Here is a 15,960-nt window from a genome sequence, read left to right as displayed (position 1 = left end):
GGACACTTGGGGACTGCCTAACGTTTCCTATCACGTGGTACTAACCTTGGGGTTAAAATCATTACATGTGACGATGAAGTCAGCACCGAGCAAATAGCAGGCTTGGTGATTTCCCAATGCTCCCCATCGCTTAGTGTTGACCTTGGAAAATCGGCGACGGCCCGGTACACTTCCACGAATATCATATTTTTTAATTACATATTTATTCGTGAGTAATCCCTTCAGTACTTTATTAATATTTCCATGCTAATAAGTACTCCAATAATGCGCGTATCCCAAAGACACTTTTTTTGCACTGGTTTTTTTCCCTTTGGTCATCCAGGTATAGACCCTAATTTAGCACCTCATCATTCTACTTCCCTTGTACATACTTTCCCTAAATAAACAGCAGCCTCATCATTATGTCATTACAACAAACAAATGCAACATCATCTCTCACATCAGACATATTCCGATCAATGAAGATGCTGCAACAAATTGAACCTCATCAACAGATTCAATGACAATTGAAGAAATCAGCCCATCAACAACCAATCAAAACCTTCCCTTGCATCCACAGACACTTTTCAACAGTGCCCGAGGACGGGCACTAAAATAGAAAGGGGGGAATGTTAATTGAGTCAATGTCAGTTAATAGAAGCTGCTAAAGACCGAAGATGTACTGATGCACATTGAAGATCAACATGAAGATACTGTAAAGATTGGAGTTATGCATTTTTCACGTTTTTCCAAAATGCTCACGTACTGTAAATTCCCGATTTATTTCAAGTCATTGTAATATTTTAATGTGTTATGGGCTCAATGGGAGTTCCAAGTTGTAAAGAATAGGCCAATTGTTGTTCCTAGGTTGCAGATTCACTAAGTGGTGGAGCCCTAAAGGCCTTGGGCGCCCGGACATTGCATATTTTTAACCTAGGTATATAAGGCAGTGTGTAAAAGAAATTAGGGTTCTAAAGCTCATTTGTGGAGAGCACTCTTTGGTGAGAGCTCTTGAGGTGTGTGGCTATGGAGTCCTTGAGCTTCTCCTTGCTCATGAGACTTGATTAACACTAATCAATGATTCATTCTCTCTCACTATGCCTCTCTCTTACTTCTTATGATTGCCTATGATGCTTAGATTAACTATATCTTAACTAATTAGTGGTTTATCCCTCTCTAATCTTGTGTGATTGCCCTCTTTTTCTTGTGTGTGCATGTAGGTTTGATTGGAGTGTGGTGCTCGATAGATCTATGTGTGTGTGCTTGCGATTAGTGTGTTGCATGATAGGATTAGTGTTGTGTGCATCTTGCAATCGTAGTGTGTGTGATTGGGTTGATTAGAGGTGAAGAGAAGTGGATATGGAGATTTCCCTTCATTGCGGCTTAGCTCCTCCATAGGCCAAGAAGCTCACCTTGTAGAGTTAACCATTTTTGTTGCCACGATTAGCTCACTAACCGTGTGAGTGTTCCCATGCCCTAGCCGGGTAGCTCATCCCTCCGGATTGATAGTTTTGTTGGTCATTGGAGCTATTGCAACGATGGGACTCCCAACATTTAGTGTGAAATTAGAGTGTGTAGACACACAAGCAAGATATGGTGACAAATCAGGGAAAAACAAACACATTGCTTCATGCACGCACATACAAAATCCATAAAACCATAAACATACAAGTGAAATTAGTAAAGAAATTAGTGAGTAAACACATCCGATTATACCATAATTACACTAGTGTAGGCCATCGTCCACGAAAATAGTGCCTAATTTTGAGAGTACCATCGTAGCATAGCTGCAATGACGAACAAAATGATCAATACAGAGAGATGAGCTACCCGGCTAGGCCACGAAAACACACACGATTCGTGAACTAATCATGGCAACACGAATGGTGACTCAATGAGGTAAGCTTTGCAGCCTATGGAGGAGCTAACCCACAATGATTGGCAATCTCCACATCCACTTTCCCTCACATCGAATCAACCCAATCACACACACTAAGGATTGCAAGATGCACACAACACTAATCCTATCATGCAACACACTAATCACAAGCACACACACATAGATCTATCAAGGACCACACTCAAACCTACATGCACACACAAGCAAAAGAGGACAATCACACAAGATTAGAGAGGGATTAACCACTAATTAGTTACGATCTAGATAATCAAAGCATCATTAGCAATCACAAGAAGTATGAGCGAGGTATAGTGAAAGAGAATTAAGAATTGAATAGTGTTAATCAAGTCACATGAGCAAGGAGAAGCTCAAGGACTCCACATCCACACACCTTAAGAGCTCTCACCAAAGAGTGATCTCAACAAATGAGCTTGAGAGCCCTAATTTCGTTTACACACTGCCTTATATACCTATGGTAAAATATGCAATGTCTGAGAACCCAAGGCCTTTAGGGCTTCACCACTTATTGAATCTACAACCTAGGCACACTACTGACCTTTTCTTTACATCTTGGAACTCTCATTGAGCCCGTAACACATTAAAATATTACAATGGCTGGAAATAAATAGGGAATTTACAATACATGACCATTTTGAAAAAATGTGAAAAATGTGTGACTCTAATCTTTATAACTTCTTCATGTTGATCTTCGATGTGCATTCGTAAGACTCGGTCTTTAGCAACTTTTGTTAACTGGCATCGACTCAGTTAACATCATGTCTCCAACATATAAAAAATTTAGTATTTCCTTTGCTGTCAGTGTTAATATAAGTGTTGTTGTACACATTGCTTTGAAGATGGTATACTTATGTTGTGCACACAAATAGTCCTGGATGGAATACACTACAAGGCTTTGTCATCCATCAACCATAGAATAGATGGACGCTTGTCTTAGTGAGTTTACTAGCTAGCTATATAAATCAATTTGCACTTGTAGACTTCCAATTTATGACATTTTTTTAGAAAAATACTCACAAACAGTCAGTGGAAATTATATAAAATCCCAAAAAGAACTACAAGAGGATCATTGCTCTGTGTGAGCCAGGTCATCAACATACCATAACCATCAACCAACAGCAAGGGGGCCACTATATTGACATCCAACAAACAAACCATTGATCCAACATATGACTAACAAGGGAGCCAACCTATTGGAAGTAATTAAGAGACAAGAGTTGAAGCATACGAGAACGGGGAAGCCACCAAGTTTCTTTGGGGGGGGGGGGTGCACAATGCTCCGATTTGTCCACCGAAACTTTGAGAGTCGAGAGGCCCAACCCAAAAGCTAGATGAGAACATAGAAAAGAACCAAAAGCTTGGTAGACAACAACGAGAACATTGTCAAAACCTAAACCAAATAGTCATCTACCAAGATGTGCACCAAGTAACCATAAATCAGTTGAATTTTGTACCAATCAACTACCTCCTCTCAAAGCTCACCCCAAAAAACCATCACCTCCTTCCCAAACCAAACACCTCATGCATGTGCAAGATGAAAAGGAGCATGATGGTCCCAATTTTGTCTTGGAAGATATCTGCACTGCTAAGGAGGTATGGGCCCTCCGGGGGATGCTAGCTTGGTTCCTTTCTCTTTAGACACAATAGTGTTTCTTTATCTCCAAAGAGAAGTGATAGCCTTTTCCGGCCTCATTTCAAAAAAGCTTGGGAATCCTGCAATGAAGGGAATTAGAAGACGATTTTCCAGCCAGGACCCCTTCCACAATTAATCTTGTATAGCATAGGCCTCCTCACCCTCAAACCTACACGATATATCTCACTACGATTAAAAACAGGCTACTTCTTAGGCTTAGGCATATGTTTAGAGACTTTGCTAGGTATAGCTACTCCACCATTGAGCTCTAGGGCTCATTTATGGTCATGCTGAGCATCCATTTGAGTAGTTGGTGTCCCTCCAGTAGCTAGTGGTATGTAGGCTACATATTTAGTCTTGTTTAAAACCTATGAGTGGGATTCTATCCGCCTTCAGTGCTGATATTTTCTTTGACAACAAAACAAAGAAATAATATACAAAACCAAACCATATTCTTAAACCAATTTTACAGCCACGACCCTATCATCTCTAGCTTGCAATACTTTTCAACCTTTGACTTAGGAGCTGCTGTATGTAGCCATTGAAAGCCATTCACGTGTAATGAAAATCTTTGAAATCTAAATGTAGTCCATCATGAATTGGCCCAATATATGCACTATTGCAAGCTTTGCTTCTAAAAGATGGAGAGAGAGAGAGAGAGAGAGAGAGAGAGAGAGAGAGAGAGAGAGAGAGAGTATAAGGCCACTATGTTTAGCTTATAATTCCCTCTCTCATTCTAAATCAATCAAACAGGTTTCATTTCATTTTATGGATTAAATTCTCTCTAACCTGCTTACTCCTAATTGTCACGAAGCTCTCACTATGATGATTACCTCATTGGTCTACCAACCATAGACATTACATGTGGTATGAAGCTAACACATAATTAGCACTCTAGATCCCTATGCTAGACTTTGTGCTCTCTCTCTCTCTCTCTAAGCACTGAGTTGAATCATAACTCTTTAGGTTAATTACTACTTAGTTTTAATCATCCCTGTATTGGTTTTTGAGCATGTCTACACGGCCACTCCCTTTGCCTATGAGTAGCGGTGATTGGATTGAGCATTAGGTTGTGTGTGACTTTTTTCTTCTTCATTAGACTTGCTTGATTATGTTTGCTTTTGTTTTGTTTCTTTTCTCATATTGTCCAAGCCAATATACCTTGCTGGGGAGCATGAATTGAACAGTCAAATATACATGAGTGCATAGAGGCTTCCACAAACTTTCAACTGCACTAATTTGTGCAAGTCTTGGCCCAAGCACCAAGAGGTAGCATTCTGACTAAATCCCATAATTTTTTGTGCATTCTTGACTTGATTATTTACAAAATCAAAAACTCCATCTTATTGCATTAAAATGTGTGCACATAGCTCTCTATTTATAGATTTCATTTTATCCCTCAATCACCTAATTTGGAGGAGATTAGGGCCACTAATTTGTTACTATATATGTGGTGGTGGTGTATGTGAACACACACTTATGATGTCTGTGACACTTTTTTCCTTACTAGGAGGGCTTTTCCCTTGTGCATGGTATATATGCCATCACTCTAGGGCTAACTTATTTTTCTATTTTTGTACTAAGCAACATACTCTTTGTTGTGTGCCTTGAGCTTCTTTATCTTCTTAAGCTGTATGTACATCCCTAGAGTCCTTATTCCTAAAATTGGTATCAGAGCATGTTGCATCCTTTAAGACATAATTTCCAGCATTGCCAGAACTCCCTTGCTCATTTTTGCAATGAATTGGGTGAGATTTTCTGAGCTTTGGTTTTGATTCAAGATCATTTGGCCTTCATTTCTACTACAGTAAGTACCGCACATGTAATATCATCCTTTTGTGCAATTGTTAGTGTAATTTTCAATAAAACAAGTTCCTTGTAGTCCTCTTAGGGTTGTGCTACGTAGCATATGTTAGTTCTATTTTTATTTTTCTTTTGAAGGAGTTTTCATTTCAAGTGAAGTCCTTTGTCATGGATGACAACAACACATATGTTTTCAAGTTGTTTGCTACTTAGGAAAAATTGGATGGGATAACTACCCAATGTGGGCTTACATGATGGTGCATGTTTGTTGATATTGAGGACAAATTGGATGGGATAACTACCCAATGTGGGCTTACATAATGACGCATTTTCTTCTATCAAAGGGTGCATGGAATGTTGTGCATGGAATTGATGTATGTCCTCCTTTTATGGATACAAGCTTTGTTGAGAATATTGTAGGTTCCAGCACATCCTCTACCTAAAGTTGTTTTGTGCCTACATCTGAGAAATCTCATTCATTTGGGATGTGAGAGATGTGCAAGCTCATTTATTGATTACATAATTTTTCAAATGCACCATTACTCCTCACATTTGCTCATCACAATCAGCAAAATAGGCTTGGGATACTGTAGAGCCTAGTCTTTATGCAAGTTGAAAATGAGGCTAAAATTACATTAATGCATAAAGAGTTGGAGTGAAAGGTTATGCAAGAGGAAGATGACATGGACACTTTTCTTGATAGTAGATCAAGGATATCAATGAGCAAATCATTTTTGCAGGTGAAGTTAGTTTTGACAATTCACTTGTGTAGACTATTCTTGATACATTTCCAAACTCTTACCGGACGTTTTCTAGTACTTGGAGACTGATGACCCAAGGAAAGTCTCAATCTGTCAAGTTTAATGGCTTATGCACATTGGTGTTACATGAGTCATTTTCAAGAGAAAATATGGCTAGAAACAACATCTAGTTGAACATGATTTTTTTCTGCTAAAAGAGGAGATGGTAATAGCAATGTAGCCATTTCTTGTGGTTCTTCTGTGAGCAGCACATCACCGATGTCTAGTGCTACTATTAGGTACACCTCATCTAGACTAGATCTTCTACCAGTGCAACAATTGTAAAACCTTTTGGAAATGGGTATTGTGGTGTTGATGTAGATGCTGATAGACGTTTTTCGGCTCTCCATAATTGCCATAGTGAGTTACTCCACCCTACCAAAATCACCTAAACACTGTGGCTATTTTAAACTTTTCATTGTACATAGGCGTGTGTGAGTTAGGGGGCTTTTCCCATATCTTCTTAAAACCCTCAGTTAGCTAGTCATTGGGCTAGTTGAGCCAAAAAAATAAAAAAAATAAGATATATTATGGCCCGTTTGTGTGTAAATATTTCATTGTATATAGGGCCTAAATATAAGGAATTTTCATAATTATTTTGATATTTATTTAAATATTTCTACCTAGGTGTGTGTTATTTGCCTATGTATGCTATGTACATTGACTCACCATTACCACAATTTTTTTACCATTTTGCATGCTCTTTATTCCTTATAAAAATATCTTCACACAAGCTTCTCTTATTTTTGATGTGAATCCACTCCTAAGAAAAAACCTCAAAAATACTTTCCACCATCAATCATTGCCTTTCACTAAATTCCTATTTCTTACAGGTATTATTTCTTACCTCTTGTAAATAAATATACATAAAAAAAACAAATGAGGGCCCTCCTCATTTGATTCCCTATATTTTCATATATTTATTTTTTATATATTTATAGCCCACACTATTCTAGATTCCATAAATTGTTTATATATACTAGCTTGTCTTTTTTCATCATATCCATGTATTATATTTGTGCATAATCCACAACCATGCTCATTTTCAAACCCTTAGGATTCAATTATATCATGCTCTCATGCAAGGAGGGGCTTCCCTTTGGAGCCATATGCAAATTCAACAAAAGGGGGGCCACTGAAGACTTTTTGTGAAGAAAAAACAAGTCTTTTGGTGGGATTTTTAATATCCATCTCCACTCCAAATTTGAAGCAATGGTCAAAAGAGAAAATGTGGACCAAGAGCTGAATAATCACCTAAAACATTTTGGTGATTTTTGGAGCAACCACCGGTGAGCTATGATTTTTGGAGTGGACCCCAGTTTGCCCACTTTTCTCACAAGTAGCCCATAGTCTTCTCTCACCTCTTTCCACACTTCTACACACACACACACACACACACACACACATTCCTCTCAATCCCTCACTCAAACCTGCACCTTCAATGGTATCCATTACCTTCTTCACCATTAACCTCTCCTCTTACTCCCATAGCTTTCATATGAGCTCCACATGTACATACACCATCTCTATGCCTCTCTCTATTATCTCCAAAGTACAATTCCATCTTACCCCTTCTCTATATACATGAAATTCAGCATGTAAACCATGCTTAAACTCTGCAAATCAAGAGATCTCATCAACAAATTATCATTTTCATCGCGATAATCAACCTTGGCGGCGGTGGCGTAAAGAAGAGAAGACAAAGAAGAAGATCGATAGTCATTTTGAGAACCTACACAAGTAAGTCCTTCTTCAAGCTTCACCATCACAAGGATTTCCTCACTTCATTCAACCATCTTACTTCAACCATCCACCCCATTCTACCCATTGTAAATATAACTTTCTAGTGATTACTAACACTAACCACTAACATACTAACACAAAATAGCCATTGACCTAACCATAAAATACACCTCACCTCAAGACATGTGTATAGTAACTCTCTCTCTCTCTCTCTCTCTCTCTCTCTCTCTCTCTCCTTACTTACTTTCACCTTATCTACCATCAATAATGCTCTCTTTTGAGCCCACACCCATGACTCAAGCAGACAAAGAAGGCCCGCAATGTTTTGATATTCAAAAAAATCATAATCCTGATTTGTTAGCTTGTAAATTAGGATTTCCAATAATCTTAATGAGGGGTCTCCAACCTATAAATAGCCCCCGTCCTTCTTGTAAAACAACCTCCAATATCTCACATAGCACCCCAACACTCTATGGGTGAGGAGAGACTTAGGTGTAGCAACCACTTGTGAGCTTCACTCTTGGTGTGAGAGAAGCTTTCAAGCTACACATTGCAAGTGAGAGAGCGTGAGTTCCACAAATCTCAAAACCACTATTGTATATGCTCCTTCATCATCAATAAATTGAGGTTTGGTGTATCAAAGGCGTGATTCGACGTTCAAATCTTCGTCCTTCCATTTGTGCAATACGGTTTGGTGAATTCAAGGTGACTTGTGTATTTTGAGTTTTTATCGGTTGATCTTGATTTTAGGATATTGTGGTGAGAGGTCTCCCTTAGCCAATTTTGTGTCCATTGTAAGAGGTTATTGTGGTGAGAGGTCTCCCTTACCCTAAGACAGTGTGTGTGTGTGTGTGTTTTGGCAATCACTAAGCATTGAGTGAGTTTTGTACAAGTTCTACGATCGCATCATAACGAACCATCTCCATTTGCAAGTCACAAATAAGATATTATGCAAGATCCTTTCCTCTCTCTCTTCCCTTTGCTCTAGCTCTCTCTGGTCCGTTCTATGTGTGTCTTGGTGTGAGGTTGCTTGTGTGTGTTGTGTGGTGCATCTTCTTGGTTTTGCCAAAATCTCTCTTACGTCCTAGTTCGCATACCATAACTAGGTGGTGCCCTTTCACTTGTTTGGATGTGGGTTTGTTGTTGTTGTTTCTATGCTTGTGGTTGCCCCAGCCCCAATTGAGTAGCATGGGAGCCTTGAGGGGTGTTGAGAGGTTGCCTCTCTTGTTGCCTGCCCAAGACAGCCTCAATTTTGGTGCCCCCACGAAGGAGGGCTTGTGTATTTTTGTGTAGGATCAACCTTTAGCATAGTCAAGTAGTTTGCATGAATCACGAAAATTTGTATGATCCTTTCATTCCTATTGCAAGGAAAAAGGTACACATAATTGTTAGTACTAAGTTGCAATTTCAACGAGTAATTCGTAGAATTTTGGGCCCTCTTAGGTTGGCCGAGATAAACGCTTCAATAAATCCTTTTATTTTGCCTCTCGTTAGATACGACCTTAGTTTGGATGTCTATATTTTTGTTTTGTTTTAAGCATTAGGTCATGCATAGACAATGGATAATGGCCCAGGAATAGAGGTTTTCCCCTTCCATTTCACTCCACATATTAGAATAAACATTTCAATTAGTAGAAAAATCCATTTTCAACAACGTATGGTGTTCATGTTTGGTGCCCAAAGAGTAGGAGAAATTCTCGCATCACCAAACCCTGTCATCCTGCCTCTTATTGATTATCATAAGTCGTTTGATGTGAATATCTTTATTTTGTTGTAGAATAGATTGCAAGCTAGAAAACATTATTGTGTAAATCTTTTTAAGAAAGAAAAAGAAAAACGTGTGTCACTTTGAAATCAATTCAATGGAAAGCCAACGCTAAATGTTTGGGTATCCTCTTTTCTTTGTAGAGCCTGGAGAGGATGCATAATTATTTTTAGGGAATTTCAAGATGTCTTGTCGTATCAAGAGGATAGTAACTGATCAAGAACGTGTAGAAATGTTTGAGGTAGTCCTTAGGAAAGATGCGAGCACTTGGTTTGACTCTTTTCCTGAGGAAGTTAAAGGGAATTGTAGTGAGGTTGTGAACCATTTCAAGAGATACTTCTTTGATCCTCAAAACACCCAAAAGCTATGGCAAGACATTGTTTCTCACAAACAAAAAGACTTAGATGACTACTACATGTATAAACAAGAGTTTGTACGTCTTTGGGCTGTATGGGTAAGAAATGTCGCTAACCCTGGTGATGGTGCAGAGTTCCTAAAGAAGGAGAGGTTCATAGCCGGTCTCTTTCCCACACTCAAGATAAAAGTTGAGGCGGGTGCACCTGCTACCTTTGACGCAGCTAAAACTAGAGCTATTGAGAAGTATAGGAAACTCAAGTGCCTAAGAGGAGAGGTTCCAATAGAGGGTCCTAGACCTAAGGGAAAATTACAAACATCAACATCCAAAGAGATTCTGGAGGTAACAACAGAGGTAATTGAAAAGTTAAATGAATCCTTAAGTAACTTGTCAATTCACCTTGCACAAGCTGTAGGTCCTAAGGGACAAGCAAAGAAGTCAGAAGAGTGAGATCCATCACGACCTAGAAGAGTCTTGCAATGTTGGAATTGCGGAGAGTCTGGACATGGGATGTATAATTGTCCTTGGCCCCGTGGGGAGCCAGGGAGACCTAACTTGAATTACCCAGTGATGAATGTAGGTTATGGAACTAGTCAACAACCACGGCTTCTACAAAGGCCAAATGGAGCAAGACCATCTCCACGAGGAGTGGAAGGAGTTCCACCTTTGCCATATCCAAATGTGCATGTGGTAGAGGTGACAAATTCCAATGAGGTGGACATGGAAGAAAATGGCATTAAGCGTGGCCGAGGGAAAGGTAAGGAGAAAGAAGAGGTTACATCACAAAGTGACCATGGACGAGAAAAGAAGGCAAAGGAGACCAAGGAAACCAAGAGGAAGCACCGTCGTCTTAACCTCCAAGACTTTCGTCTTGGACATGGTATGGCTCTGTACAACTTGTTGGAAGACATGAGAGGTAAGGGTCCTGATATCTCATAGCCTCAATTTCTTGCATTATGTCCACAAGTTCGGAGGGATTTAACAAGGGCAATTAGCACTAGGAGAAAGGTCAAAGAGAGTGTGCCTCTTGTAAAAATTGCACAAGCTGAAATGAATGAGGACATTACACCTGTGCTAGATTGCTACATAAAAGGGAGATTGGTTAGGAAAGGTCTAGTGGATAGGGGTGCACAAATTTGCATCATGACAGAGGGACTCATGCAAAGACTAGGTATGCACATCCATGAGACACCTGAAATCAAAGTCAAGATGGCAAACAATAGCAAGGCTAGGTGTGTAGGAATTTGTAAAAATGTCTTTGTAGAGGCCTTTGTCATTAAGAAGGCGGTGGATTTTTATGTTATGTCGACCAAGGGAAGTGGTTATCCATTTATCCTAGGAAGACCATGGCTAATGAAAATGCGAGCTTTGCAGGATTGGGAGAGTGGAAAATTAATTTGCAGGAACGACAATCATAAGAAGGTTGTCTTTGACATGAAGGAGCAACGGCAAGAGGAGCTCCATGAAGAATCATCTCAAAGTGAGACGGAAGAAGATTGGGCTGATAACACTTCAGAAGAAGAAAGTAGCGGCAGCATTACTGAAGAGGAGTCTTCCATCGAAGTCATGGGGGTAAGGTTTAAGCCAACCAGCCAAGAGACCTCTTGTCAAGGTTTGGAGGAGGTAGGTTCCCAAGAGAACCAAAATGTGGAAGATGAAGGAATGTTAGAAGGTATGGTGTCTACAACACTTACAAAGGATGAAAGAGAGGAGTTCAAAGGTGTGTTAAGGAAATTTCCTAAGCTTTTTGCTAAAGACTACACCGACGTGCGTGGAGTAGATGATGTTCAACACAAGATTGAGCTAAAGCCAGAGGCCAAACCTAAAGCTCAAAAGCTACGAAGGCTAGGAGTCATCAAGGAGCAGGCTCTACTCAAGGAGGTAAGAAAGTTTCTAGTAGCAGGTTTCATTTATCCAGTAGAGAATTCAGAGTGGGTCTCTCCCGTTGTTGTCACTCCCAAGAAAAACGAGAAGTGGAGGGTGTGTGTGGATTACCGTCCGCTCAATGAGGCAACAAAAAGAGATCACTTTCCCCTCCCATTTCAGGATGAGATACTAAATGAAGTAGCTGGTCATGAGAAGTACACTGTGTGTGATGGCTACTCAGGTTACTTTCAAATAGGGATTGCATTGGAGGACCAATTGAAAACAACCTTCATCATTGTTATGCTTTTAGAGTCATGCCATTTGGCCTAACAAATGCTCCTGCAAATTTCCAACGTTTCATGAACATGGTGTTTCAAGCATTCTTTGGAAAGTCAATTAGGGTGTTCATTGATGATTTCTGCATTTATAGCTCAAAATCATTGCATCTACAAAGGGTAGAAGAAGGATTGAAGAAGCTTTATGACATGGGAGGTCAACTCAACCCGGAAAAGTGCCACATAGGTGAGGATGAAGTGATCTTGCTCGGTCACAAGGTTTCCTATAAAGACATTGAGGTGGATCCTTCAAAGGCAAAGGCTCTTATTGAGCTCCCATCACCGAAGAGTCTTAAGGAGGTCATCTCTTTCATTCAGAAGGTGAAGTATATGTCACGCTTCATTCACTTAGCCTCGGAGTTACTTCACCCTTTGCAAAAGTTGACACAACAAGTCGAGTTTGTTTGTTCTGATGAGCTTGAAGAATATTTTTGTAACATTAAAGTCATTTTGTCAGAGCTACCAACACTCATGCCTCCTTGTTGGGAGTACACATTCTTTGTTAGCTCTAGTGTTGGGAAAGAAACAATTGGTGCAGTTTTATTACAACAAGATCCCCAGAGTACCGGGATGCAACCCATCTACTTTGCTAGTAGGGTCATGAGTTTGGAGAGAGGCTACATAGAAGTAGAACTCATGATTCTTTCTCTCATGTTTGCGGTGAGAAATTTTAGATCCTACCTGCTACCAAAACCTTTTGTAATTCTCACTGCAGAAAATTTGTTTCCTTGGGTGTCATCTCAAATGAATCTTAGCACTAGGATCTCAAAGTGGATTATGGAATTTCAAGAGTTCCAATACTCTTTCAAGGTAGAAGATAGTGTGCGTGCACAATTGGCAGGGATCCTTACTTATAGGGTACATGAGAAGGAGATTAAGGTGCCTGAAGTAAAGACCCTACCATTGCCACCACCTAAAAGTATTCCTAATGCTTTTACCTTGTTCTTTGATGGAGCTTTTAGACGAGTCACAGGAAAATCAGGGGGAGGGCTAGTATTGCTCAACCCAAGTGGAGAGGTGGTCATGAAAGAGAAGGTCAATCTACCAGGTTCAACTAGCAACAATGAAGCAGAATACGATACACAACTTCATGGTTTGAAGATGTGCATTGGCCAAGGGATACAACATCTCATGGTAAAGGGAGATGCACTTCTCATTGTTAAACAGATTTTAGGCATTTGGGAATGCAAGAATGAAAGCCTCAAGACAAAGGTTCATGCCATCCGTAGGTTGTTTAATCAGTTTGAAGAAGTGCAACTATATCATATTCCTAGGAAACAAAATGAAGATGCCGATTTACTTGCACAACAAGCAGTTACATGTGTTGAGAAAGAAGTGCAGGTCATCATGGTGGCAGCATTTGTCAAGCAACCAAGATACCAGGGGTTGGAGTCATCGGCTGCCATTATTGGCTACATCTTGGAGGGCGAGTTTCCACAAGACTTCACTAAAGCTCAGAAGAAGAGACTCATGAAGAAGGCAAGTTTCTATCTCTTCCTAGAAGGTTCCCTCTATCAAAGAGGGAAGGATCAAGTGTGCAGAAGAGTACCAACTATCGAGGAAATTCCAGCCATTCTAAAAGGTTTGCTTGAAGAAGCATGTGGTGGTCATTTTGCCCAAGAATTAACTGTGAAGAAGATTTTGCTTGCGGGGTATGTTTGGCCAAGCTTGCATGTGGATGTTTAACATTGGTGTAAAAGCTATCACAATTGTCAGATAAATGGAAATATAAGGTTGGTGCATGGCCCGAGGCAAATAGTACTTGCAAATGGACCCTTTGAAAAATGGGGCATTGATGCTATGGGTCCTCTGCCTAGAACAAAGAATGGTAAACTCTACATTCTAGTGGCTGTGGACTACATGACTAGGTGGGTAGAGGCTCAAAGTGTGGCAAGGGTAAATGGGAAAACAGTGAGCAAGTTTGTCTACACTAATATTTGTTGTAGATTTGACACACCTCTAGAGATTGTTTCGGATAATGGTCCGGGGTTCAAGAAGGGTTTACTCACAGAAGTTTGTGAAGAGCTTCATATTCTACATCGTCATAGCACACCATACTACCCACAGTCAAATGGTTTGGTACAGAAGGCTAATGGTGTCATTGCAGGAATCATTAGAAATATGGTGCAAAACAAGACAAAATTATGGGATGACTTCTTGGATGGTGCTTTGTGGGCATATCGAACCACATATAGGGAAGCCACGGAGTTCACACCATTTCACTTGGTCTATGGTCAAGAGGCTTTGCAGCCTATCGAGCTCAACATCCCAACAATACGGCTTCATGGAAAAGGTACACAAGATGATCAAGAGGTATGGATGGATCGACTTCTTACACTAGTGGAGCTTGAGTGGAAAAGAGAAGCAGCCTATGAGTGTTACAAGAGGAAAGCTACACAGGTGAAGGAGAAGCTTGACAAGAAACTGAAGGACACAGGCATCAATGAAGGAGATCTTGTGCTAAGGTATGACAATCGACTCGATAATCGTTTTGATGCCAAGTTTGAAACTAGGTGGCAGGGGCCATACATAATAAAAAAGCCTTTCAACTCAAGTTACTATCAACTTATGGACTTGAATGGTAAAGAGCACTCCAGGAAGGTAAATGGGTATCGCTTGAAGCCCTATTTGAGTCGCCTTCTACCAAAGGATCTACCAAAGATCTGTCAAAGGACAGCTATCTCATGTAAATATTGTTCCATGAAGCATGAGTGTAACTCGAGCCAAGATGCCAAGGGGCCAAAAAATGAAGAGGTCGTTAAGGACTCTCAATCACTCTCTTTGGAAAAGATGCTCTATGATGGTACATGAATATACCATCATCCTGGGGGAGGGCTAATGATAGACGTTTTTCGACTCTCCGTAATTACCATAGTGAGTTACTCCACCCTACCAAAATCACCTAAACATTGTGGCTATTTTTACCTTTTCATTGTACATAGGCGTGTGTGAGTTAGGGGGCTTTTCCCATATTTTCTTAAAACCCTCATTTAGCTAGTCATTGGGCTAGTTGAGCCAAAAAAATAAAAAAAATAAGATATATTATGACCCATTTGTGTGTAAATATTTCATTGTATATAGGGCCTAAATATAAGGAATTTTCATAATTATTTTGATATTTATTTAAATATTTCTACCTAGGTGTGTGTTATTTGCCTATGTATGCTATGTACATTGACTCACCATTACCACAATTTTCTTACCATTTTGCATGCTCTTTATTCCTTATAAAAATATCTTCACACAAGCTTCTCTTATTTTTGATGTGAATCCACTCCTAAGAAAAAACCTCAAAAATACTTTCCACCATCAATCATTGCCTTTCACTAAATTCCTATTTCTTACAGGTATTATTTCTTACATCTTGTAAATAAATATACATAAAAAAAACAAATGAGGGCCCTCCTCATTTGATTCCCTATATTTTCATATATTTATTTTTCATATATTTATAGCCCACACTATTCTAGATTCCATAAATTGTTTATATATACTAGATTGTCTTTTTTCATCATATCCATGTATTATATTTGTGCATAATCCACAACCATGCAAATTTTCAAACCCTTAGGATTCAATTATGTCATGCTCTCATGCAAGGAGGGGCTTCCCTTTGGAGCCATATGCAAATTCAACAAAAGGGGGGCCACTGAAGACTTTTTGTGAAGAAAAAACAAGTCTTTTGGTGGGATTTTTAATATCCATCTCCACTCCGAATTTGAAGCAGTGGTCAAAAGAGAAAATGTGGACCAAGAGCTGAATA

At 39.6% G+C, this 15,960-nt stretch overlaps 1 protein-coding gene across 1 annotated transcript; it reads left to right on the top strand.

Moving 5' to 3' along the window:
* The first annotated feature begins 3,418 nt into the window (after positions 1–3,418).
* On the top strand, positions 3,419–15,008 carry LOC147447984 (uncharacterized). Its single transcript, XM_086523720.1, has 2 exons — positions 3,419–3,490; positions 14,448–15,008. Exons 1-2 carry the CDS (start codon positions 3,419–3,421, stop codon positions 15,006–15,008), a joined length of 633 nt encoding a protein of 210 aa, XP_086379846.1.
* Positions 15,009–15,960: the final 952 nt, after the last annotated feature.

The sequence above is a fragment of the Adiantum capillus-veneris genome, chromosome 11, assembly GCF_014529385.1.
Source record: "Adiantum capillus-veneris isolate H3 chromosome 11, ASM1452938v2, whole genome shotgun sequence".
NCBI classification, from domain to species: domain Eukaryota; kingdom Viridiplantae; phylum Streptophyta; class Polypodiopsida; order Polypodiales; family Pteridaceae; genus Adiantum; species Adiantum capillus-veneris.
Note: the sequence above shows the minus strand (reverse complement) of the source record. Positions and strands in the feature narration are given on the sequence as shown.